We start from the raw sequence: 24,831 nt of genomic DNA, 5'->3' as shown, positions 1-24,831 counted from the left end.
TTAGCCAAATATTTGTTAAAGAGTGGATCAACTGTAAATGATTAAGACGAAATTCTGTTGTGCCACTGGGAGCCCTGTTTGCCTAAGAACTCATTTATCTGTTTACCTCATCAATACTGTTTATCTTTGGAGCGTTATAGATTTCATAATTGAACCGTGGATATGTTTGTTCAGGAGTGTGTTCATACACTATTGTATATGTATTGCAAACATTGGTACAGTTTGTTCTCCTAAAAGTATTTGTCTTCTTAATCATTTGAAACAAAGCTTCATGGGTTTTGCTTTAGTTCACTAGTCAGTTCTTTATGGGCTATATTACTATTCCAGTGGGAGTGGAAGTAGCATCTGAGTAGCACTCCACTGGGTACCAATCAGTGAGTGCTCGCACAGGTAAAACGATGAGCACTGCCCTAAAAGCCTCCTGGGTCCTGGGCTGGCAGGCTTCCTCATTTGGAGTTTCCCATTTATATTCCTGTGGTTGTTCTTTCTATTGAATCTCTTTTATAGATTTTCTACATTTAAATGTTCCCATCGAGCTAGTCTTGGGAGAGAAAAGTGTAAATGTATTTTCTTTATGCAGATATGAGTTGGATTTTATATTGTTTTTCTGAGGAAAGTCTTTAAAGCTACTGTGATTGGGTCTCCATGAGAGCTGTAGTGTAACAAAACTTTTGATGTCTGCTCTTTCCAATCCTACAATCTTTTGTCTTATCCTAAATAATGGTCACTGTATTCTGCCCTCTGTTTCTCCTCTTTATCTCTTACTTATTACTCGTTCATCTCACTCCTTTTGCTGTCTGCCACACCTGCCAGACTCTACCCCTTTGGCTCATTTGTGCTCCATTTTTACCTCTCTGGCCTGAAAATGAGTACCTCGATTCTTTGCCTTCCTAATGAAATCTTCTTTCCATCAGCCATCAGGCCCAGACGACATGCTGGGACCATCCAAAGATGACAGAACTGTATCAAGCGTTGGGTGAGTAAGGAGACAATTAAAACACCCTCTTGCTCATTCGTCCAGGAACCCCACTGGGCTGCAGCAGAACCAGTAACACGGCACCACCGGGCTTCAGCTTTGAAGGTCCTGTCATATAGCTCATTAAGGGACCTTTATTTCAAACACCTTAGGGACTACATCTCTACTGTCATTAACCTGCGAGGCCCAATTTGCCAGCTCTGTGATTGCTTCTTGCTTAGCCTTTAATTAATTGTGATTAAACGACATCATGTATTTTACCATTAATCTGATGTGACACGGCGAGCTTGCAGGGGAGATAGGCCCGCTGTCAGATACACGTGTTCAGCTTAGAAAAAGGCATGCATGCACACAGACAGATAATAATATTATCACAGTAAACTACTAATGATTTCTGCAGTGGTGTGATAAACAGGGGGGACACATGATGTCTAATTTCTCAATGGTATAGCGGAGTCATGCAGGATGAGTTTGTTTTCTCTAATCTTTCTATCCATCTCTCCTTCTATTAGCGGATCTGAACAACATCAAATTCTCAGCATACAGAACAGCAATGAAGCTGCGGCGGGTTCAGAAAGCTCTGAGACGTACGTACAGTATTTCATCGACGCTATTTTCTGTCTGCTGTGCTGAAATGGCTGGTTAAGTGATATACAGTTATCCTGCACCATCACTAATCCACCGTGACAAGCTCTCTTCAGGAATGAGATATAATGATTAGCTGCGGCATGTTTCTTTATTCGGTTGTCGAAAGCATCAGCGCTCTTTTGTACCCTACATAGAAATGTGGTTGAAAATATTCTTTGCATTTTCCTATACTGTCAGCTTTGAAATGCAGCAATTAAAAGTACTGAAAAACTCAAGAGCCACAAGAAGAACTACTCTACTGCCAGATTCCGTCCTCATTTTCATCACGACCTGAATCGTTAGCATTCTGGGTAATTAGCTATTAATTGGTCCATTTGAGTTACATAATAGGAGGCAATTAGTTTTTGCTGCATGGTTGAAGCTTGATTGTATGCCACTTCAGGGTCAATACCTCCAACATGGCCTTTCTTTCTTGCTTTCTTTTTCTTCTTCCCTACATCTCATCCATTTCCAGCATTGGTGTAGTACTCGAACTCCCCTGACCACAGACCTTCTCGTATTTGGTATCCCTAAAAGTGCCCAGTTTCACACCTATTCAGTTATTCATGTTCAGCCTGTTTTTCTACCTTCTCTACCTTCATTTACCACTCCCTTTCAACCTTCTTTCCCTTCTAGATCCCACGTTCCTGTAATAAGAACTCACCATGCATGGAGCACTCTAAAAACCCCCTTTCAGTCACGTTCCCACTTCCTTTCTCTTGCCTGCTCTCTTATCTCTCACTCCTCGGGTCTACTAGTTGATATCGTTACAGAACTTAATTGCCAGGCTGCACTGATAACTGCAGAATTCTCGCTCTTTTTTTCTCTCTGCACACGTCTTGAATGATTGAGTAGTGCTGCATAAGAAATACATTTTAAGCTGATTCCCTCCCAACCTTTAAAATACTACTGTTATCTCACTCTGTTCTACCACATTACCGTGCTATCCAATTATACCTGGCATCAACGGACACCCTTTTAACTCCACTCTTAGGGATGGGCCATCAAATTAGTTTAGAAGAGCGAAATCAAATTTGTGTCACTGCTCTTGAAACATCTGGTAGGGCTTAAGTGGGCAAAAAGGGTGAATAAGCACTGCTGTCACCCATGCTCTCGTTTGCTGAGGTGTGGATGATGATCCCGCTGTGACTGTATGTGTGTTTGAAAGTGAATGTGGGGTCATGTGTCGTTATATGTGGATGTTTAGGCTTTAGCTCATGTACACATGCTTGTAAACATAACACAATATTGTGCCATATTTATGTCTCTAAATAAATATGTGTTCTTTTTAGTGGATTTAGTGGCACTGAGTAGCCTTGTGGAGATGTTCCGGGAGCAGGAGCTGCAGCAGGCAGATCATGTGATGGATGTGGTTGAGGTGATTCATGGCCTGACAGCTTTGTATGAGAAGCTGGAGGAAGAGAGGTCCGTCCTGGTTAACATTCCACTTTGTGTTGATATGTGTCTTAACTGGCTGCTCAACGTCTATGACAGGTGAGTAGGTTGAAAAAATCAAAAGTGAAATATATATTAAAACTTACTTGTGTTAAGAACTGCAGCAGGTATCTGTGTCTGTATTTCAGCTTCGCTCTTATAAACCAGTGGCTTATCAAGTAGACACAACCAGCAGACATACTTTGTAGTTGGACAAGTTTAAATCCAGCATTAATCTGCCTTTAATGTTTTATCACTGATTTCTATTTCTCTGTTATATTTATACTGATTAATCTGAGTAAAGGGTTTTATAGGGTTGTCTCCGGTTCTGTTCATAATTTTTATGGACAGGATTTCTAGGCGCAGCCAAGTGGTGGAGGGCTTTCACTTTGGTGGCCTCAGAATCTCATCTCTGCTTTTTGCGGATGATGTGGTTCTGTTGGCTTCATCGGGTGAGGGCCTCCAGCTCGCACTGGAACGGTTCGCAGCCGAGTGTGAAGCAGCGGGAATGAGGATCAGCACCTCCAAATCTGAGGCCATGGTTCTCAGCCGGAAAAGGGTGGAGTGCCCACTCCGGGTCGGGGATGAGTTCCTGCCCCAAGTGGAGGAGTTCAAGTATCTCGGGGCCTTGTTCGCGAGTGATGGGAGAAGGGAGCCGGAGATCGACAGACGGATTGGGGCTGCAGCTGCAGTAATGCGGACGCTGCACCGGTCCGTCGTGGTGAAGAGGGAGCTGAGTGTAAAAGCGAAGCTCTCAATTTACCGGTCGATCTACGTCCCTACCCTCACCTATGGCCACGAGCTGTGGGTAGTGACCGAAAGAACGAGATCGCGGATACAAGCGGCAGAAATGAGCTTCCTCCGAAGGGTGGCTGGCCTCTCCCTTAGAGATAGGGTGAGAAGTTCGGCCATCCGGGAGGGGCTCAGAGTAGAGCAGCTGCTGCTCCACATCGAAAGGAGCCAGCTGAGGTGGTTCGGGCATTTGACAAGGATGCCTCCTGGGCGAGGTGTTCGGGGCATGTCCCACCGGGAGGAGGCCCCGGGGCAGACCCAGGACACGCTGGAGAGATTATATCTCTCGGCTGGCCTGGGAACGCCTTGGTGTTCCCCCGGATAAGCTAGAGGAGGTGGCTAGGGAGAGGGAGGTCTGGGCCTCTCTGCTTAGGCTGTTGCCCCCGCGACCCGGCCCGGATAAAGCGGATGAAGATGGATGGATGGAAGGTGGATATCAGGGATTTCAAAGAGAAACTGCCCAATTTGAAAGCATTAATGAAAATATAATTTTTTTAAAAAGTTCTTAGGAATGGAGTTAAAAGAAGTGAGCTTACAAAACGAATACGAGACCACACCTGACTCTCCAACCAAACTGTCAGTAGTGCCGCTGCCTCGTGGGTAATGCTGGTAGCAGGTATTAACAAGGAAGAATAATGTATGGAGGGAAAAGGTCAGTATTCATGCAGTGTAAAGCCAAAGCAGTGCAGCATTTTTATTATAAATGACACATTCATTTCTGTCATATAATGCTCATAAAGTTTCATATTATACCCACAGTTCAGGATATTTTAAGTCAGTGCCAAGCTCATATAAACAAAACATCAACAGTGAAGTATCAGTATCCTTACAATATAGGCACTGGTTGCTCGAAGCACAATGTTGCTGAATGTCCGTGAATGAGGCAAAACTGTGGCTTTTATATTGACTATATGGGGCTCTATGGATTTAATTCACATAGCAACTGTAAATCACTTAGATTGTTGAATGTTTTTTATTTTCCATCTGGAATATCAGCTGCTCTCTAGTGGATCCTTGCTTACAACTACTTGATGCTTTATGTAATTCTTAATGAGTAGGATAGTATTAAAGGCTTGAAATGGGTCTAGGATGACCATAATATCAGGATTTTGCAGAACCAGGTCTCATTCAGCACTACTGTTATTGCATCAGGTCACTAGACTTAATAACATTGATCAAATTAAATAAATATGGTACACACTGCATGCACAGTCACTGTTTGTGATGTCATAACTTACTAAAAAATCTATTTTGAACAATTTGTCATTGTCATAAACAAGAGTCTGTTTGCACATTGATGTAACCACAGACATCTGTAAACAGCTACATCGTGACAAAGCCTCCAATAACACTGTCCAGGCAGAGAGCCATTCATCTCCTCTGAGACACAGTCGAAACAAATCCTCTTTGACACAAACACTCACCCATCTTTGTTCCTGATTGACCATTTTCTGCTGTTCTCCGAAGAGAAACCCCTTAGAGCAGCCTCTGAAATCCAGGGATAACCCCACGAGGACTGTAAATGCAGTCTGTAGCTCTTAACTACTTGCTGCTAATGAGAGACAATCAGGGACTTTACCTTCTGAATAAATTCCGGTAATTGCTTTTTGTTTTCCAATAGATAGCAGCGGGGAATGTGAATGAGGTGTGTGTGTGTTTGCGTGACCATTTTTACAGCCGTTTTCTTTCAGTGAAATGTGTCCTACAGTATATCGCAGCATACATGTGTCCTCTAGAGACATGCCGCACTAGCAAGGTGAGTAGGAGGGAAGTGTCGCCTGAAGAGCAGCGCTGGGGTACATATTGAAGATGGCATGTGGTACACAGCAGAAAATGTGTGAGAGGAGTTGACAGCCAGTTGTACCCATGTGCTCTAATTTCAGCCCTCAATCTAATAGGGGAATGAATACTCCATTTGACTGTAGTGGTCTAGCCTGAAAAAATCTCTCTACCTCACATTTTGACCCGTTGGTGAATTAGAAGCTTAGTCCCGTGTCTGTCCCTGTTTCTAGCACATCTATAGCATCAATGTTTACTTCTGAGAATTCTCCATTCTTGATTCAATTTCATACATCATTGATTTGAAGTTCTCCAATGAATTTGATGTTCTTGATTTCTCACTTAGCGTTTCAAATGTTAATTTGATAAGCCCGGTTTGTGCCAATGGTGCTCAGCTCGGCACTAAATTCTTTCCGGCTGCGAACAGTGTTACTCTGATTATGTTCTAATACAATTTCACACTACTGCACTGACCTACACTCCACTTCTTTTGACCCGTGTAATTCCTCCACACTTTGTCCCTCCCAGCAGGGCTCAAGCAACGTATGAATTTATTATCATGACCCAGTGCGCCATGATTTGAGATTATTCACCATTCAGAAACTGTCACATTTGAACACTTTTTTTTTTCGCTTTCCTTTCTGCAGTGCTCGAAATGGCAAAATGCGAGTTCTCAGCTTCAAGATGGGATTGGTGACCTTGTGCAATGCAGACGTCCAAGAGAAGTACAAATGTAAGTCTGATGCTCGCTCATGTGCCTAATGCATCTCCTCAACTGCAAACAATGAGCCAAAACAAAACCGGCCTGATTGCCAGTATTACATAAAGACATCCACTTACTCTAATGGAGGAAATGACTCTGCTTCCATTATGGAGAAGGCATTTTTACTTGTACAAAGTACATCAGGAGCCTTAAAAGGATTGCTGGCCAAAGACACCATTCATGCACACTCTCATGGCTCTCATTCATTTTTTCACAGGTCAATTAGGAAAGATCTTAGGATTTTTCTGCATCTTTTTTTTTTTTTTTTTTACCATAAATTAAGCTGTAATATTTTATTAGTGCAGGTCAGGAGGTGGAGCAGGTCATCTGCTAATCAGACGGTTGGTTATCTATAGATAGGTAGGTAGATAGATAGATACTGAAACTGTTAGTTAACCTTTACGTATTGGTAAAATAGTGAGGGAGCATTTGAACTAACAATGGTTGGAGCTGGAGCAGCTTGTAGTTGATACATGATTTGAAAAAAAAAATGCTCACACTCTCCTATGCCAAGATTATTTATGCCTGGCATACCATCTGTGTCAGGTCTAAGACTGAAAGATAACAGATTTTCCTTCAGTGGTCCCAGAGGTGAGTTAGGCCCCCCTTTTCTTGGTTAAAGGGGTTCAACCAGTCCATATTTGTCACTAAATTCCTATTTTCAAAATAATTGATAGATAATCAATTATTATCAATAGTAAATATAAATAAATAATAAATACAAATTCCATCAACCTTGACAAATAAATTCTGGAAAGCATCCTACTTGTGATTACTACTGAGTCCTCAACCTTCTAGTAACAGAAATACAACTTTATTGTACTTTTTCAGCATTCTTAAGTGTTATGTTTAATTTGTGTTTCCTCTATTATGTCCTTTGACATTTGTATCAGTGTAAAAAACAAAAATCAAAGGTCAGGAAATACAGCATCAAAAGTACAGACGCTGGCTGCAGTGGACACTTTTTCATTGTTTTTACCCCTGATCTGTAAAACCTAATGGGGTGCTGTCATCAGCCATCTTTGTCCCATGCAGCAAACCCAGTTTTACTACAAAGTTTGCAACATTTGCAGGCTGCACACTTAATATCCTGTATTCTCTATAAATCATGTAAAAAATAAAACAAACAAACTCTTTTTTTAATTAAACAGCTCAGTGTTTGACTTTGACTTCAACACACCAGAGTTCTAATTATGAGGGTGTACATGGTGCTGGCTGTTTAACATGTGCCTTTATTTAGTCCTCTTGCCCAGGTGTTATGGGCAAGAGGGATCCATGGTACGCCTGTACTGGCATTGTGCAGCACCCTCGCATGCCTGTCAGCATTCATCTCCTCAGCGACAGGCTGACTCCCAGCTAGCTTCGTAAAGATCTCATTCAAAACCCTGGCAGGACTCTACTTATGCAGGTCTTTCATCTCCAAGCTGACCAGCCAGACCACTAATACCAATTCTGTCTCTCTCTGTATGTCATGAAAGTAAACATTATTCCACAGTGCTTTGTTTGGAAACCTTATATCTGAAATGTGAGGTCCATTGGTAATAAAGTTTTTCATCTATTCCATATTTTATTGCTCAGCGTGTATGCTCTCATTTTAAATGAAGTATGCCATTTCTTTTAATTACCCTAATGTGCTTTCATTTGAGATTTAATTCATAATTTACATTTTGAGACAGCGCTGCTGTATAATCAGTTTAAATAATTCTAATTAATAAACATTTTGCAGACTTATTCCGCCAGGTGTCTGCTCCAGGAGGTTTAACAGACCAGCGTCACCTCAGCCTGCTGCTCCACGAAGCCATTCAGATCCCCCGCCAGTTGGGTGAAGTTGCTGCTTTTGGGGGCAGCAATGTGGAGCCAAGTGTCCGTAGCTGCTTCCGCATGGTGAGGACACGCTCGCATGCATGCACGCTCAAGGAAATCCAGAGAAAAGCAACAAAGCATGCACAGTTTGCTGATACATAAACATGTGTTGGAGGAGATGTCAATTCAAATCCTGCTGCTGTGGCCTTTGTGTGGATAATTTTTTGTTCATACCTCAACATATTCACACACTGTAACATAAGTGCTAGTTTCAATTTTTGAAACAATACCTTAATTGCTACCATGAGGAATTTGAAAGACACCTTGAAAACTTAATTGTAATGCAATCATTTTTTAAAACCACTTATTAATCTCCAGGAAAATAATTAAAGACCTCTAATTATTCCGAATTGAATTTGTCTACACCAAAGCGGCATTACAAATAGAGAAAAATGAATGCCAAAATTAAACATTTGCTGGTGGATGAGTTCCATAAAAACCCACATATAAAAATAAAACCGTGTCACGACTCACATCAGAAGCTGCCAGATTTGCAAAGTTGTGTTTTACTGACATTAGCACATTTTTAATTCCTACAAAGAAAAAAGATTCTCCGTGCACATCTATAGTAAGTAGACACATTAATCTGCTGTGCCGAAAAAAGCCAGAAACTACACCAAACACATTATTACAGGGTCAGGGTTAGACAATACGTGATGTGACTAGCACATCAAGTAGCAAGAAGATGCTTTGTGTCTTTTACATGTTCTAAATTTGTCTGAATTTGCATACGTCGTGTAGGTTTCAAGAGCTTTAAGGCATGACATTCAATTTGGGACCTCAGGTAATTACTGAGTTATTAGGAAGAGGACAGTTTTTGTTTTTTTTTCCTGAATGATGGCCTTTTAATTCCCTCATTTTCAAAGCAGGTTCTAATTATACACGCTCTATTCTGGCCCATGCTTGCTGTATCAGCTACGGCTGATTAAAATCAATTCCTTTCTCTACTTGCTCCATGCCAGGGCATTTAGTTGTAGCTAAAATATGAATTTAATGTGAATTTGGGGGTGACCCATTTGCCTGTTTACCACTTGACTTTGAAAGTGAGGTAGATCACTTTGTGGGGCATCACTTTTCGTATATAAACACAGGCTTCTACACAATAGAAGTGTTTGCTGAAGGTGTTACTTTATGTGTAAGTTTATGGGAAAAACTCTTTCCGTAACAATTTTCATATCCTGCCAAAAGTGATGTATTGTAGAAGTCCATGTTGTTTAATTGCCACATTGTGAGGCGTTCTCGTGGATAACTGGATGTTTATCACTCTATTTTCCCTGCTGGTATTTAAAACATCCCATCTGCTGTGTGCCTCTTTGCGATGCAGCGGCATGCACAGCATAGTCAGCGCCAGTTCCAGGTGTTCGGTATGCAAGGGACTGCTATTTGACCGCCCACATGGAGCAAAGCTGGCTACTAACAGAGAGAAGCTCCTTCATCCCCTGGAGACTCTACACCTCTGTACACCTCACAGTCTGTGTGATCAGTGCACATACACGCACACATTTATTATGTTACCCTGCCTGAGCAGTGGAGGGAGCCCCAGGGAAATCAACCTCTTAATGCATCTCTGATGCAGACTTAATGAGAATTTAGCACATCATGGATTTTAAGCGCTTGGCGAGTCATTCTTTTATTAGGTTGACTTCCTTTTTATCCCACTTTCTGGAATTCCCAACAAGCTATCTGCTGGAGAGACAGAGAACCCACAAACATGCAGTGTACACAGAAACTAAATTTATGTCTCTTTTACTGTGGCTCTATAACTGTTTAGGTTGTTGCATAAAAGCGAAAGATATCTCAAAGCGGTTTACCTTTTCTTTCATGCTCTTTGTCCCGCTCTTATCTTTTCTATTCTCTTTGAGTCCTTATTTTCAGCAAAACAATACTCCTTGTGCGAGTAGGTTAGCAAAGGAAACATACTTTCTTCTTTAATTACTTTACATATCTCACTTGCTGCTGGTCTATATTTGGATTGTTTACAGTCTTCTGCGCTTCTTTCCTCCCCTAATCTTCCTTTTTCAGGCCCCAGGGAAACCCGCTATTGAGGTGTCTCACTTCCTGGAGTGGATGAGCCTTGAGCCGCAGTCCATGGTTTGGCTGCCTGTGCTTCACCGAGTGGCTGCTGCAGAGTCAACAAAGCACCAGGCCAAATGCTACGTCTGCAAGCAATGTCCCATAAAGGGCTTCAGGTAGGCAAGTGTTATGTGCAAAGATGTACTCCATAAAATGATAAATATGGATCTGAAGTGATATGGGCTAATTAAAAGGAAATCAAAATCAATCAGTCAACTGCAGCATAGCAATGAGAAACATACAGCGCATGCTATAAGACAAATAGTCAACCAACAATCCAAATAATAAGTAGGAAACATAAAGCAAAGACTCAAGAATGAACCTGGTTCTGCTAGAGCGCATCATATCGACCACCTTATACATTATTTAGAAAGAGCTGTTTTTCAGCTGCCTATGAAAAACTAGGATATAAGCAGTAAACTGTGCGACGGCCCACCATCTACACTTCCTGCTTCTCGCAGTTTACTTCCAGCAGCAGCCTGGGTGGGTTGTCAGAGAAGTGGCTGCACCTGAGAAGTGGGAGTATCCAAGTGCTCTTCCAGTCTTTGTCTGTGCAGCTTCCGCTTCTTCATGATGTTCCTGATTTGATAGGATATGTTGGTTCTAGCATCCTTGCCCAACAACCTGTGCAACAACCATACACCACCGACACCAAAAACTTTAACACCAAACTATATTGAACTCTGCTTTGTGAGCCTGCATGTGCCTCTGATATATCTAAAATAATCACCCTAGGATCTTTTTGCACTTTATTACCTACAAATTCTAAACTTGAGTTTATTACAGAATTAAAAGTCCATTTCAGAATGGAAATGCTGGAAAATCTAGTTTATAATAAAAATGATGAGAGATAATGAGGAAAAGCTGCACACTCCATTGCAGATACTATAGTATTAGCATCACGCTTGAAGGTTTCTGAACAAAACTGACCCAAAAAATTAATATAATGCAGGATGTCGTTTGAAGTCTCTCTGAGTATTAATATTGTTTATTTTCATCAAATGTTGTGAAGAATATAAGTGATGTATGTGCACGTCTATATGTAATAATAGCAGTTACTATTTCACATTCATACACAAAGCACAAAACTGAAAGCAATTTGAATGCGTCATTCGTCTTATTTAGATAAGATTAGACACACAAACCATTATTTTCTCTGCACTTGTTTTTTGGGGGGTTTTTGTCACTTGGAAGAAAAACCCCCAAAAGGTCTCAGCGTGACGGTGTAAACAGATTTATGTCCCAACAGCAGGATAACACAACTACACACACTGAGCCACTCTACTCTGTCTGGTTCTCTTGCAAACATCAGTTGAGCCTCTCTTTTATATTGATCTTGACAGGTATCGCAGTCTGAAGCAGTTCAATGTGGACATCTGCCAGACATGTTTTCTAACCGGGCGCACAACCAAGGGAAAGAAGCTGCACTACCCCATCATGGAGTACTATACACCAGTAAGACAAACATTAGCTAGTGCTCTTACGGAATACAAATTCAAGTTCCTAGTGATGGATAGAGCCCAGCTGTACTCCAACGAAAAGGGAAAAAAATGTACTCCTGTCTCCTGATTTCTGCTGCCAGACATGGATTAGGCACCTTTCCACTGTACGGACTCTATCATCTATAATACTGTTACATATCCTTATAGTTATCTGTAGTATGCAGAGACTGAGCACTACTCAGCAGCAATATCCTTTTGACTTGAACGGTGCACATAAAGTGGGATTTGGAGCACAAAACTCCAATAAGACCAAAGTCTTAAACAAGTGCATGTACATTGTCCAAAGTCAAGTTCATTCTAAATGAGTAGCTGTTGCACTGTTGCTGGAGTGCTGGAGTGTACTGAGATGGTGCCAGATTAAATCTTTAATCAATTCCAAGCTGCAAAATATGGCAAAGGGCCATCCGTACAATGTGTTTTTTTTCTCAGTGGACAATATTTTATGTTTGCTAGCTGCAGTTTTTTCCCCACCAACTAGGCAGGCAGGCGCCCATAGATTTCTACACTGATTGAGAGAGTAGGAAAGAGAATCAGAGAGGGGGGAAAAAAGAGGCAAGAGTTTAGACAAAATATAAAGGATCGACAGAGAACAGCAGTAGAAACTGAATGAAAAAGCACAGTGTGGAAAAAAGTTGGTAAAGTCAAAACAAACCGGCTTCAAGGCAGACTGGATACATTTTAAATGAGGTAATGTTGGAGAACGCAACATTTCCAAGAAAACTAAAGTTGTATAAATTGTCTCCCACCCATCACCTCAACTTTACCCACTTACCCCATGTGCACCTAAATCACACTACAGACAACCTCAGGAGAAAAGATGAGGGACTTTGCCAAGACTCTGAAGAACAAGTTCAGATCAAAGCAGTACTTCACGAAGCACCCGCAGAGAGGTTACCTGCCAGTGCAGTCAGTGCTGGAAGCTGATACCTCAGAGACGTGAGTCGTGCACATAAACACACACAGAACACAGTCATCTCTCTCCTGTCATCTGTCCCTCACTGACTCACTGTTACACCCATACATACTCCTGCTGTTGCAGGCTAATTATCATGCTGACTCACTCAGATGGGTTAAAGAGAAAGCTCTGTGTTCAGGATTAAAATAATGTTAGTCCTGTGATCTCATTCTGGCTCGGGAGCACTGTTCACATGACTGAGTCTCATTTAAAGTGGGAAACAGGCAATGAGACTAGCATCCATTAGATCATCGTGAAGCATTGCTTCAGGCTACGATGTACCCAGGATGATTTACACAATTATGGGTCCAGGTTTTGGCCCATTTTTATGGTCATCTTTTATGACTATTTTATAAATGTCCGACAAATAAGGATAAAGGAATATCTGTCCTGCCAACTAACAATGAGCTAGAGCTAAAGATTCAGTATATGGTTATAATAGGAGCTTATTAAAAAGGTATGGTCCTGACCTTGCGACATTAAGCCTGCCCTCGTCAGACAAAGTGAAGACCATTAAATTGCCTTTTTCCAGCTAAGATCTCAGTCATATGATAAAGTGCTTTTGGTTGAAGATTACATCTCGGCATTGTCATTTTGCAGCAGCATATAATTATAATACATAAAAACATACTAATCCATAAATTTGCCTAGGGCACAAAATGGAAAAATAATTGGAAACAATGCTTGACCTTCATATTTAGAGATGAAATATATTCAACGAATAAATGCAGCAGCTTTCATTACGTGTCAGGAGGGGCTTTTTTTCTGTACCCCTCAATTTAGGGCAGCATTATGATCAACATCATGCTGTGCCTTCACATACTCAAGGTTCTTAGTGCATAAAGCCATTTTGTTAAAAAGAGCTTACTATACAGATGTCCTCGCTCCTAATCTTCTGATCAACTCATTACTTATGCAGCCCACTCACAAGCCAGAGATGATGGCTTTCAAAACCATCACACATTCTTCCTGTAAAATCACCGGACCTCTGTCAGAATCCCTTTGTGCTTCCCTAAATAAAGTTTTTCCTGAAGTCTCTTTGGTTTGTTGCAGTGGTAGTAGTAGTAGTAGTAGTAGAATGCTAATTTTTCAGTTTTGCTTTTCTGCAGCCACACATTCATGTTTTGAAAGAGTTAAAAATTGCATCTGTGAAGTATTGACGGTGGCGCCTTTTGTTCCCAGACCGTGCTCCTCGCCCAAGCTGCCCCATGCAGACACACACAGCAGGATTGAACATTATGCCAGCAGGTATGTGGCTTTCTGCACTGTGCTATCTATCAAATCATTACTACAGAGTCTTCTTTCCATTCTCCAAATCAACCACCCCCTTCCCGCCCACCCCCTTACATACATTCACTCCACCCCACTTTTCCCTCTTCTTCTCCCCTTTCTGTTCTCTCACCCTTTAGTCTTTGCCACACTCTAATTGAGGTATTGATTTGTCTGCGTTGTGCACTGTACTCCAGCTAGGATAGAGGCTGTATTACCCAGCGGTTTCCTTCACTCTTATGCGCCACACAAACACAGTGAAGTTTGTGACCATTGTGTGTACGTGTGTGTGTGTACGTGTGTGTAGAGGTCAGCAGGGCTCAGCGTGCCTAGCAGCTTGTCACTTACTGGGGCAGTGAGCCCATTGGTCACCTGGGAGCTGTCGGTGTGGCTTAGTGTCTGTTTGACAGCATACAGGGCACACCACTGGACTCCCACACTCCTGGCAGCTCTGCCCACAGTGCAGTGTGCATGCACGTGTGTTTGTGTATATGTGTGTGTGTTTTGGTAAGTGTGCCACTGTGTATTGTTTCCCCTAGGCTCTTACACACAACTGCTTCACACACTGCCAAAACATAGGGAATATGCACCAAAGAGAAAGCAAGTACAATTGTCCTCTTTACCCCCTTTATCTCTTCCCTTTTCCCTCCTCCTATATCTTCTTTGCCCCTTTTTTTCCTTTTGCTATCTGCAATCTCTCTCTTCTTTTGTCTCCCACCCTATTTTGCTGCTTTTTATAGGTATCTAACCCCTTTTCTCTTATTCTTTAACATATTTTCTATTTTGTCATCTTGGATTCAATAATTTGTTTTCAGTCATGCTACAATTTTCTGAAAAGGCTGTTCAGTCATATTGGTCTCAAGTAGTTTCATTCTGTAGCTGCCACTATCACAGAAATAAACAACAAATAAAGAAAGTGGGAAAAGCGGTCATGTACCTCAGACAACAATCTAATTTGGTAAAAGTAAGACACATTTATTTGCAAATTTTCAATCTCCTGAGAATATTTTAGAAAAATGTGCACAGTTGGAAACATTTTCTCAGAAGCAAACATTGTTTCATTGTACCATAATAATTTCGCATGTCTTTAAACTATATATGTTTCTCATGTCTGTTTTCTGCATATAAAATAATGACTTTGGGCTCCTCACCAGCAATGGAGTCCCAAAATAGTTAAATGATTTATCTTTCAAATTAATAAATGGTGTCTCATATTGATGAGACACTATAATGTGGTTCAGTAGTACACAACGCACATTGTCTCCATACTTACTTAATCATTTTGTGGCAAATATTCAGCAAGGAAACATTCTTCAGTGATTTTGATCCATATTGACATGATAGGATCACACGTCACCAGCTCTACCACACCCCTAAGATGATCTATGACTGAGATCTGGTGGCTGTGAAGGTCATTTGAGTACAGTGAACTCATTGTCAGCAGTACTAAGATAATACCTAGTATGGTTGTGTGTAACTAGCAGTTCTTTAGAGTTATTGCTGTCTTTATAACATCTCAAAGAGGTCTATTCATTCTTCTCTGACCTCTGATATCAACAAGGCATGTTTGCCCAGAGAGCTGCCACTCACTGGATATTTTTCTTACTTTCAGACCATTCTCTTTAAACCCTAGAGATGGTTGCGTGGGGAAAATCCAAGTATATCAGCAGTTTCTGCAATACTTACACCAGCCTATCTGGCATCAACAACCATACCACGTTCAAAGTCACTTAAATCACCTTTCATCCCCATTGTGGTGCTTGGTTTCAGCACAGAGGCACTAAAAGCTGCATAACACTTTCAATACATGTGCAACACTCATTACTAGCATCAATTTGTTTATTTGCAATAGTAAAACAAAAACCTTTCTACAAATTATTCCTAAATGTGTTCAACAGTGAATACAATTCTTTACACAGATGTTTATATGTCTAACTCTATATCCACACAAATGGGTCAAGCTGTTATGGTGTTATCATTATCTTATCAACCATTTAATATTACACACCAGGTGTTTTTCAGTGTTGTAACATGAACGTTTTAAGTGTAGGTTTATTGGTAAGCACTAAAAAACTGATTGCTGTATAGCTTTGTACAATTTAGTTTTACTGAGTTCAAATCCGAGAGGTGTTTTTGCCCAACTTGCCATCTCGAGCCCTTTGTTAGCTCTGGTGAATTACATACTAATGCGGGGGGTTTTCAGCTTTTTCCATCCACATGTATTGATGGGATCTGAGCAAGAAAAATGAACCCCAAACTGTTTTAAAGGTCTCCTGTTATGTTTTTGTCTGTGCATGAGTGAATGGGCAAAAGGAAAAAATGAATGAATTATAAGGGATGATAAACGCTTCTAAATCGATGGTGCTACAGTTCGACAGAAGAAAAAAGACAGCAGTGAGCTGACTCATATGTTCTCACTGAGAACTATCAAAAAAAAACAAGTAGACAGAACTTATGTATGGCAATAGTGACTGTTTTATTCATACATTAGCAACAAGATTGCTCCTTTCCTTCTCCTTTCTTTCTACCTGTAAATAATATATAAGGCAGGTGTGTTGGGAGTGATATACATGGTAATTCATGCCATGCACGTATACAGATGTCTTCAGCAAGACGAGCAACGGCAACGCCAGTGGTTTCAATGCTCAGGCCATTGCATTCACTGCATATGTTTGGGACTGTGCATGAATGAATGGGCAAATGAGAATGCAATGAATTATAAAGAATTGCAAATGGCTCTAAATGAGAATAGGCAGTCGCACATTTATTCACAAAAAGGAGAACTGTGTAAGCCCACTCGTATGTTCCAGCATCATCTGAGCACCATCATAATAAGAGTAGACACGCTTTATTGTGGTGGTGTTATTTTATTTGTACTCTGGCAGCAAGAGGAGATCTTTATTTCATTCTCCGTTACCTTTTTTTTTACTTCCTTCCTTACTTTTACTGTCAGTTAATGTAAGATAAAAGGGGGAAATTGTTCTTATTTGAGTTCTTTGAATTTTCAGTTTCAAGTTTGGATAAAATCTCTGTCAGTTCAGTTTGTCTAATATTTTTCCTTTATGATGGCATATTGTGTGTGTGTGTGTGTGTGTGTGTGTGTGGGGGGGGGGGGTATTGGGTTTATCTAGGCACAAACCCTGCTGGAACACAAAACCGCCAACTGCACCGCAAAACAAGACAAGAGTGCGCTCTTTCATCAGCATATAAATGATTATATGTTTCTAAGCACAAATGACAACCTTAAAAACATGGCCAGGGACTGCAGATGAAGATTTGCCCATGGCTTACTCTACTACAATAAACATAGAAATAAACAAAATTCTGAAAAAAAGCAAAATGATAAAAACACAATCCATGCCGCATATTCTACAGTCATCTCAGAGGAAGAGTACTTGAAGTTTCAGGTTAGAACAGTCAGTAAAAAACACAGTGCATCTGCTTCCTCCTCTCGCACGTCCTCTCTCACTCTCAATTCAATTTCATGCAATTTCATAGCACAGGAAAGTGCAATAAACAATATGAACAGTAATATAACAATATGAATGTTAATATAAGATTAAGATTTCAATATTAGTGCATATCTTGTGTATGAGTGTGTGGAGGCGTGGATTGCCATTCAGTTCCCCTCTGGTTGTAACTCGTTTTTACATACTGTGCAACAGACATGAGGTCTGTCGCTTTCGCTAAGGATTATTTCTAGTTTTCAGTAGTTATTAAACTGTTAAAATCTGTTAATATTGATATGAGGACTTTATTTCTTTCATTATCGCCACTGCTGTGATGAAAGCAGTGGGATCTTTAATAAAAAAAAAACTTGTTACATTAAAAAAAGAAAGTAAGATAAGATTTTTCTAAACCATAGCCCTTTGCTCACATTTCTTATTTCTTATTTTTTTACATTAATTCATGAGGCTAGAACACATGTAAGCGCAAGAAACTTGAACAATACTGTCTCCTATTTCTTTTTGCTCTTTCTTGTCTCCTTTGCTGCTGTTCCTGACTGAAGCTTGAGGTCTGCGGCGGTTTTGTGATGAATAGTGTTGCGGGCTGAATTACGAGCGGTCGGGTTCACAGGCTGGGCCTCCTGTAACAGGCCATGGATAAATCCTGCATTTCTCAGTATTATGGTCTCATAGAAAACTGGAGAGAAATGGAATCTTATGTGGATGCACCTGACAACCTCTACATCATTCATCCCCACTTCTACCATCCCTCACTCCTTCACCTGACCACACACTGCGAAAGATGACTCAGCATGTAGCGTGTCGGTGTGTGAAGAAGACTATTTTAATGTGGCAAATCTGTGTGTATTTATGTGGGCAGGCACAAGACTCGTAGCACATTTGCATCAGTGGGCTGCTTCTTCATGATGATTAATATCCTGACTTGAAGGACAAAGCTAAAGAGGTTAAAGCTGCAGCGACGCTTGCGGTGCAAATAACAACTTTGTTGTTTGACCGCCAATTTCAACCCACCCTTTAATCATGGATCGCTATTATAAGTCATTACCCTCTGATATTCAGCAGACTGCAGCTGCTTGTGATGAATTGGCTTTCTGGTGTTTCCACTTTCATGCAGCCAGCTCATGCATGCATCTTATTTATATCACATCTTCCTACATATTTTATAATGTATGGGAAAGAGTGAATACAATTGTATTTTAAAGTGTGTGCTGCTTGTAAGAGATGAAGATGGGGCACAAAGCACCTATTTTTTGTTAATTTTTTGAGCTACTTATTTTCTTATGCTGATGTGTACAATATGGAACATTAATAAACCATTTAAAAATTATTGATTGTTGTAAATGTGTTATGGAAGGCAAGAAGTCATTTTTATAAACGTTTCTATGCAGTACTATAGGTGTATATTAAAAATAGTATCACACTGAGCTTACAGTAAACATTCTATCTATCAATGATGTTTTTGGTATTATTAATTTTCTAAGCAGAATGCATGTTAACCATTATATTTTAATTATTGATTTCAATCAACGACATATAGCGATGGTAGCAACCTGTCATGCACAGTCCTGCTCTTTCTTTTTCCCCAGAAAATGCTGTTCAGAATCTTGCAGTACTCAAAGACATGTTAGCCTGTTAATTGCACAGTAGGTACACTCACCTACCTGTTGGGTCTACCTGCCCCTGCCTTGTCCATCTTGCTGTGATTTCTGTAGGACCCAATTTTCTTATGTATTCCATTAAAAATAAGAAAACTAATTTTCTTTTCTTTTCATTTTTTGCCCTGCCACAACACATTTTATTTGGTGTTGTAGTAAAACAGCTTACAGAGCAGCATGTACAGTGTAGCTGACAGTCAGCAGGATATAATGCAGAAGGGAAGCGCTGTCCTTGGTGCTGAAAAACCACAGAGCACCTGACACACTGTGGCCTTACACACACCGCTGATGCTGTCTGTGGTGCTGAACAGTAGCATGTTTCTAAAAGGTTTTTTTATTGCCTGTATGCGAGTAGACAATGTACAATAAAGTTTTATGCATGCTCCTTGTGGATATTTTTATAGCTTTTACTCTACTCTATTTTTGCCACTCTGCAGTCTTGTTAGTCAAATGCCCCTGCGCACCTTACTATCCAGGCTAGAGGTCCCACATGCACAGCTTAAAATAAGTTTTGATTATTTGTTTAAAGCTTGTGTTTGATGAAATATATTTTTTCTCAGTGTGTGTGGCAATAAACATAATGTCTTGCTTTTCCTTTTTCATTAAGTTTACTGATCTCACTCAATATTTCTCTTTTGGGTGTTTGTGTACCTGTGTCAACTGCGTGTATATTTGACATCCTGTCCTTGGTGTGCGTGTGTGTGCGTTTGTGTGTTTGTATACATACAGATTGGCGGAAATGGAGAGCCAGAATTGTTCATTCTTCACGGATAGTCTGTCTCCTGATGAAAGCCTGTGAGTATGCCACCACCCCCACCCTACAAACCCTGTCGTTACAAGCACAGCCTTTCACAGGGATTATGTGTGCGTTTTGTGTGTACACTCTTTTCTCGCGATGCTTCGACTGTCTCTGCGTTTGTTTGTGTGCACAGACTTGTACATGTATGTTCAGCTCTTTGGGTAAAATTGGGTAACCGCATAAATAGTCAGCCACATAATGAAAATGACCCACAGCAAGCAGTGTGCACACACTTTCTATTCATCATACACATGCCCGCTGCGATTAAGGTCTGTGGCTGTGTGTAGATACACAAAGCGTATGTGTGAGTGCCTGCAGAAGCTGGCTGAGTGGCTGGCAGTGGCGGGGTTACAGCAGTGAGAGGAATAAGGATGTTTGATGTGAATGAGGCAGCCAGTCCTCATTGTGGAAAGCTGAGAAAGTGCCACATGGAGAGAGTGGTTAGGGTTGTTTGAGATCATGATTTTCTGTGTGTCCATGTCTTATTTTGTTGACATCGCTGTGGGCTGTCAGCCATTTCCTCCTTCTCTGAGATGGTTCTGCTTTAAAGTTAAGGTTGTAGCTTTGCCACATACACACTTTAGAGGTCTGTGTAATGTGTGTGAGTGCAGTGTGAAGTGTGCTTATTGTACCTTTCCACATGTGTTTTGTGTTAGTCTGCTCTCAGAGAGTGATGTGACTGATGATACATTAAGAGCTTGTTTTAAACTCAGAGAGAAGTAAAAGACTTGGAAGCCAAAAACTTTTCAGTACTGATATTTCTGCTTATCAAACCTGCGTTCATTGTCTTTGTTGCTATGTGCATGCATCTAGTGTGTTGCTTGGATGGAGCTGTGTCACACAAATGTATATACATGCATATAGTTTTTGCATCTACACTCTGTCTCTGGATTATTCTGTGCCTGTGTGTTTGTATGCATGGCATTTCACTTCTTCCCCTTATGTGCAGCTGTGTTGCTTCCAGCTTTTGTGCCCTTGTATCTTCTTGTTCTTATTCTGCACACCCGTCCTTCTGTCTGTCAATGCTTCATTTTTTTTTTTTTACTTTTTTCCTGCTGCACGGCTCTGTGCTATCGGTGCTTCCAGCTGGTGTGTGCTTGGCATCCTGCTGTTTACTGTCCTGAACCACCGTTCCTGCATGCTCGGCCTTTACCTCCACCTGTATATATTAATCGCAGTTTAATGTTGTCAGGTAACAGGCATGCAAGTCAACTAAGCCCAAGCACATATGAGTTGGGTCATTTAGACCCACATTGTCTCATCAATGCACCTGAAGGTTAAGTATCAGAGTATCAGAGTAACTCAGCTCAGGCGTCATGTCTTTCCTTGATATGAATGCCTCTCATTTAACTTTGGCTGTACAAAGTGGTTTGCCTGGGCAATAGCATTATTGCAACATAAACTGACAACAACACATATCCATTTATCGTTTAATAGCCCTAGGTATGTTATCATAGATTTGAACATTACGTTTTTGTTCCAGTGTCAATAAAATGTTATTGGACATTAATATCTGAGCAATATATTGTTCAGCTTAAGATGTACCTTCCATTTTTAATAAATGTGAGTAGGTGTTAAATGGTCTGGTGAGCAAGTTTTATTGCAGAACATTTAATGTTTGGACTGGGAACCTGGCACACTGCTCCAAGCTGCTGTATCCTGTCTGGTTTCATTGTGTCTCGTCCTGTTATGCCTTCCTGTCTTGCTTGCCTTGCTTTGCTTTGGCCTGTCTGCTCTCCCATGCTCTTGGTTCTGCTTTGTGCTGCTGGTGGCTGTGTGCTGGTGGCTCAGTGTGCTGTCTCCTGTGTGGGGGACTCAGGGATGAAGATCAGTACCTCCTGCGTCACTCCAGCCCAGCCCTGGACCATGACTCACCCTGTGGACAGCACATGCTGCTGGCACATTTGGAACACCAGGATAAGGAGCAGCTCCAGTGCACCCTGGCCCGCCTGGAGAACGAGAACAGGTCTGTAGCCAGGAAATAAAGCTGTTAGAACTTTCTCGTCATTCTTTAGAATTCATGTGTTTTCAAGCACAATAAATCCTCCAGAATCCCATCTTTTAGACATATTAGACATATAAGTTTTGTTTTTTGTTTTGTGTATTTTATGTTCAATATAGGTATTTGTTGTGCCTGAAAATGAATAAATAAATGAATGAAAATGAATGAATTTCAACACCAGTTGCATCACATCCAAACACGGAATTTTAAACATTTGAAACGGTGTTTGATCTGATTTGCTTTTAGATATGATCGAGGCTAAGATAAAAATAATGTTTGCTGCAGAAACCTTAAAGTTTGGCTTAACGTTCAGTGTTTATAAGTAAAGCTCCCCAGAAGCATTTTACACAAGTATGTTTGCGTGTTTATTTAGAGGTATTACACTCGGTTCAGTATGTCTGCTGTCATTTGCAAACCTCCTGCAGTGAATAAACACATTCATACTCTAAATCCTTTGAACTGCCTGAAGAAAACCACTCATATGTCAACCTTCAGTTTGTCCTGCACAAGAAAAACAAAGAGTCTATTATGAATTGTTTGGCTTTAAGTGTAAAACATATCTAAAACACAAGATGTTAATGCTTTTGAATTAGATTTTAGTTACTACAGGGGCAGATATTTTCCATAAATGAAGCAAATTAATTATTCCTTTCCACTTAATTGGTTACCAGAGGCATCCTTTAGTTGAATGACTCATATGAATACATTTCCCTTGTCCTCAGTTTGGTTGTGACCTTTCTAGACACACAGCAAAACACAGCTACACACACACTTGTGCCCTTTGGGTGTCTGAAACCTTGACCTAGTTCAGTTTTTGTGTCTCTTGTTATAGTGTGCTCTGTTGTCCTTATTAATGACTAAAGTGGTTGCTTTAGCTTATTTTATAGGCTGTTTAGTGGTTTTTCTGATGCTTATAACAGAACAATAAATTAGCAAAAAAAATTAAGAACTTATTTTGGGTCTCTTTAACCCAAAAAAACCCCCAACCTTTTTTTAGCTTTATAAAGAGATGGACATGTGCTTGTATCTAATATAATATAGAATTTACCTGAAATTTTATGATTTTTAATGTAGTGGTACAACCACCTATATTCAAGAACCATCACTTAAATGATCAATTCAGTTCAGTTCAGTTCTGTTTTATTTATATAGTGCCAAAAGTAAAGACCCTACAAGAAAACAGAAAAACCCAAGCACTTCCCACTGGCGATAGTGGGAAGAAAAAACATCCTTTTTAACAGGAAGATTTAATATGTATGAAAACATGAATTTCATTAAATGACTGTGAATCAGTTTTTGAAAAAAAAAATACAAAATTGCATTTACATGTAATTCAGTGATAGCCTGTAAAATATGAAATATGTTTCATATACCTTATCTGGGTATATGAATGCCATGGCGAGCTGCTCAACCTCTGACCATCCACCATTCATTAGAACAGCTACCCTGACTTTCTGGTTTTTGTTTTTATTTTATGTATTTATTACATTTTCTTTTCCAAAGAGATAGTTACAGATAATTCTGCAATTAAATAGACCAGTATGTTGTGACGATCATTTTCCAGCAGCCAAATCAATTAACAATGCATCACAAGTCTATAAACAGTTTTAATAGCGAATCACCACACAAAGCCACTGAATATTCACAGCACCATACAAATATGTGATATGAAAGGCTTCTATTAAAAATGAAGATTGCACTCCATGTGGTTAGTCATCAATAATACATTAGGATCCTGCAGTACTGATTGTTTAATGTGTTGGTATTTAGTAAATCATTCAAATGATTTGTCTCATAAATACAAATGTCAGGTTATAATGCGTTTCTGTTTGTGTCAGTATAATTCTCTAAGTTGATGTTTTGCTTGCTGCACCAACAAATTGCCTTGACTGTTCTCCTCCATCTGTTGGTCCTCAGGGTGCTGCAGAGCGAGTACAGGCGGCTTAAGTGGAAACACGAAGAGGCGGCATCAGTTCCCATGTTGACTGAGGCTGGAGAAGGAGGTCTCGGTTCACCTACAGCGGAAGGGCAGCAGGACGAGGAGCTCTTGGCTGAAGCACGGGTCCTCCGGCAACACAAGACTCGCCTGGAGACCCGTATGCAGATCCTGGAGGACCACAACAAACAGCTCGAGTCCCAGCTGCGCCGGCTCAGGGAGCTACTGCTACAGGTCAGCGGTACACCTCTGAGGGAGACCTGGAAAGGACATGAACAGTTCCTACAATGGATTTTATTTATTTAAAAACAATACTTGTATGTTTTTATGTGTACTTCTAAGTCTACCAACTAGGTTTTACAGGCAAATACTTTAGGTGCAGATCTTTAAAAAAAAAATTATATTAGACAAAGATTATCGCTGTAAATGTAAAATAAATTAATTTAGAAAAAAAGCTATTCAAACCTACCAGGCCACACGTGAAAAACAAATTGCCCTCCTTAAATCAAGAATTAATTGTGATTAACCACATTTTTTGGAAAGCTGCGCTCAGTTGAACTATAGCCACGCCCAGGTCTCATTACTGACAGACCTGTTGAATCACAAAAAGCTTAAACAGAATCTGTCTAACAGACTGAAGTGAAGATCTTTGGGAACATATTCTGTGTGCTGATGAGACAAAAGCTGAATTTTGTGGAAGGCCCGGGAATTCTGTTCTCTACCAGAAAATCCCAGAAGAGAATGTCCTGCCAGCTCAAGTTCAGTTGGGTTATGTAGCAGGATAATAATCAGAAACACACTAACAAGTCCACATCTGAATGGTTAAAAAAGAAAAATTGAAGGTTTTGGAGTGGACTTGTCAAATTCCCAACTTAAATCAGACTAAGATGTTTGGCATGATCTCAAACAGGCCGTTCATGCTTGAAAATCCTCCAGCGT

At 40.5% G+C, this 24,831-nt stretch overlaps 1 protein-coding gene across 2 annotated transcripts in view; it reads left to right on the top strand.

Annotated features, from left to right (window-relative positions):
• drp2 (dystrophin related protein 2) overlaps positions 1-24,831 on the top strand; it is a 91,301-nt gene that overhangs the window by 60,750 nt on the left and 5,720 nt on the right. For both annotated transcript variants that reach the window (XM_085428071.1, XM_085428080.1), the window contains exons 10-21: positions 915-976; positions 1,489-1,563; positions 2,896-3,097; positions 6,256-6,341; positions 8,098-8,255; positions 10,257-10,423; positions 11,651-11,762; positions 12,609-12,745; positions 13,947-14,012; positions 19,885-19,950; positions 21,774-21,920; positions 23,874-24,126. In XM_085428071.1, coding sequence (XP_085284197.1) covers positions 915-976; positions 1,489-1,563; positions 2,896-3,097; positions 6,256-6,341; positions 8,098-8,255; positions 10,257-10,423; positions 11,651-11,762; positions 12,609-12,745; positions 13,947-14,012; positions 19,885-19,950; positions 21,774-21,920; positions 23,874-24,126 — 1,531 coding nt within the window. The remainder of the gene's footprint in view (positions 1-914; positions 977-1,488; positions 1,564-2,895; positions 3,098-6,255; positions 6,342-8,097; positions 8,256-10,256; positions 10,424-11,650; positions 11,763-12,608; positions 12,746-13,946; positions 14,013-19,884; positions 19,951-21,773; positions 21,921-23,873; positions 24,127-24,831) is intronic.

The sequence above is a fragment of the Rhamphochromis longiceps genome, linkage group LG2 (assembly GCF_057381845.1).
Source record: "Rhamphochromis longiceps isolate RC_006_pf linkage group LG2, R_longiceps_female_GT1.1, whole genome shotgun sequence".
Taxonomy (NCBI): domain Eukaryota; kingdom Metazoa; phylum Chordata; class Actinopteri; order Cichliformes; family Cichlidae; genus Rhamphochromis; species Rhamphochromis longiceps.
Note: the sequence above shows the minus strand (reverse complement) of the source record. Positions and strands in the feature narration are given on the sequence as shown.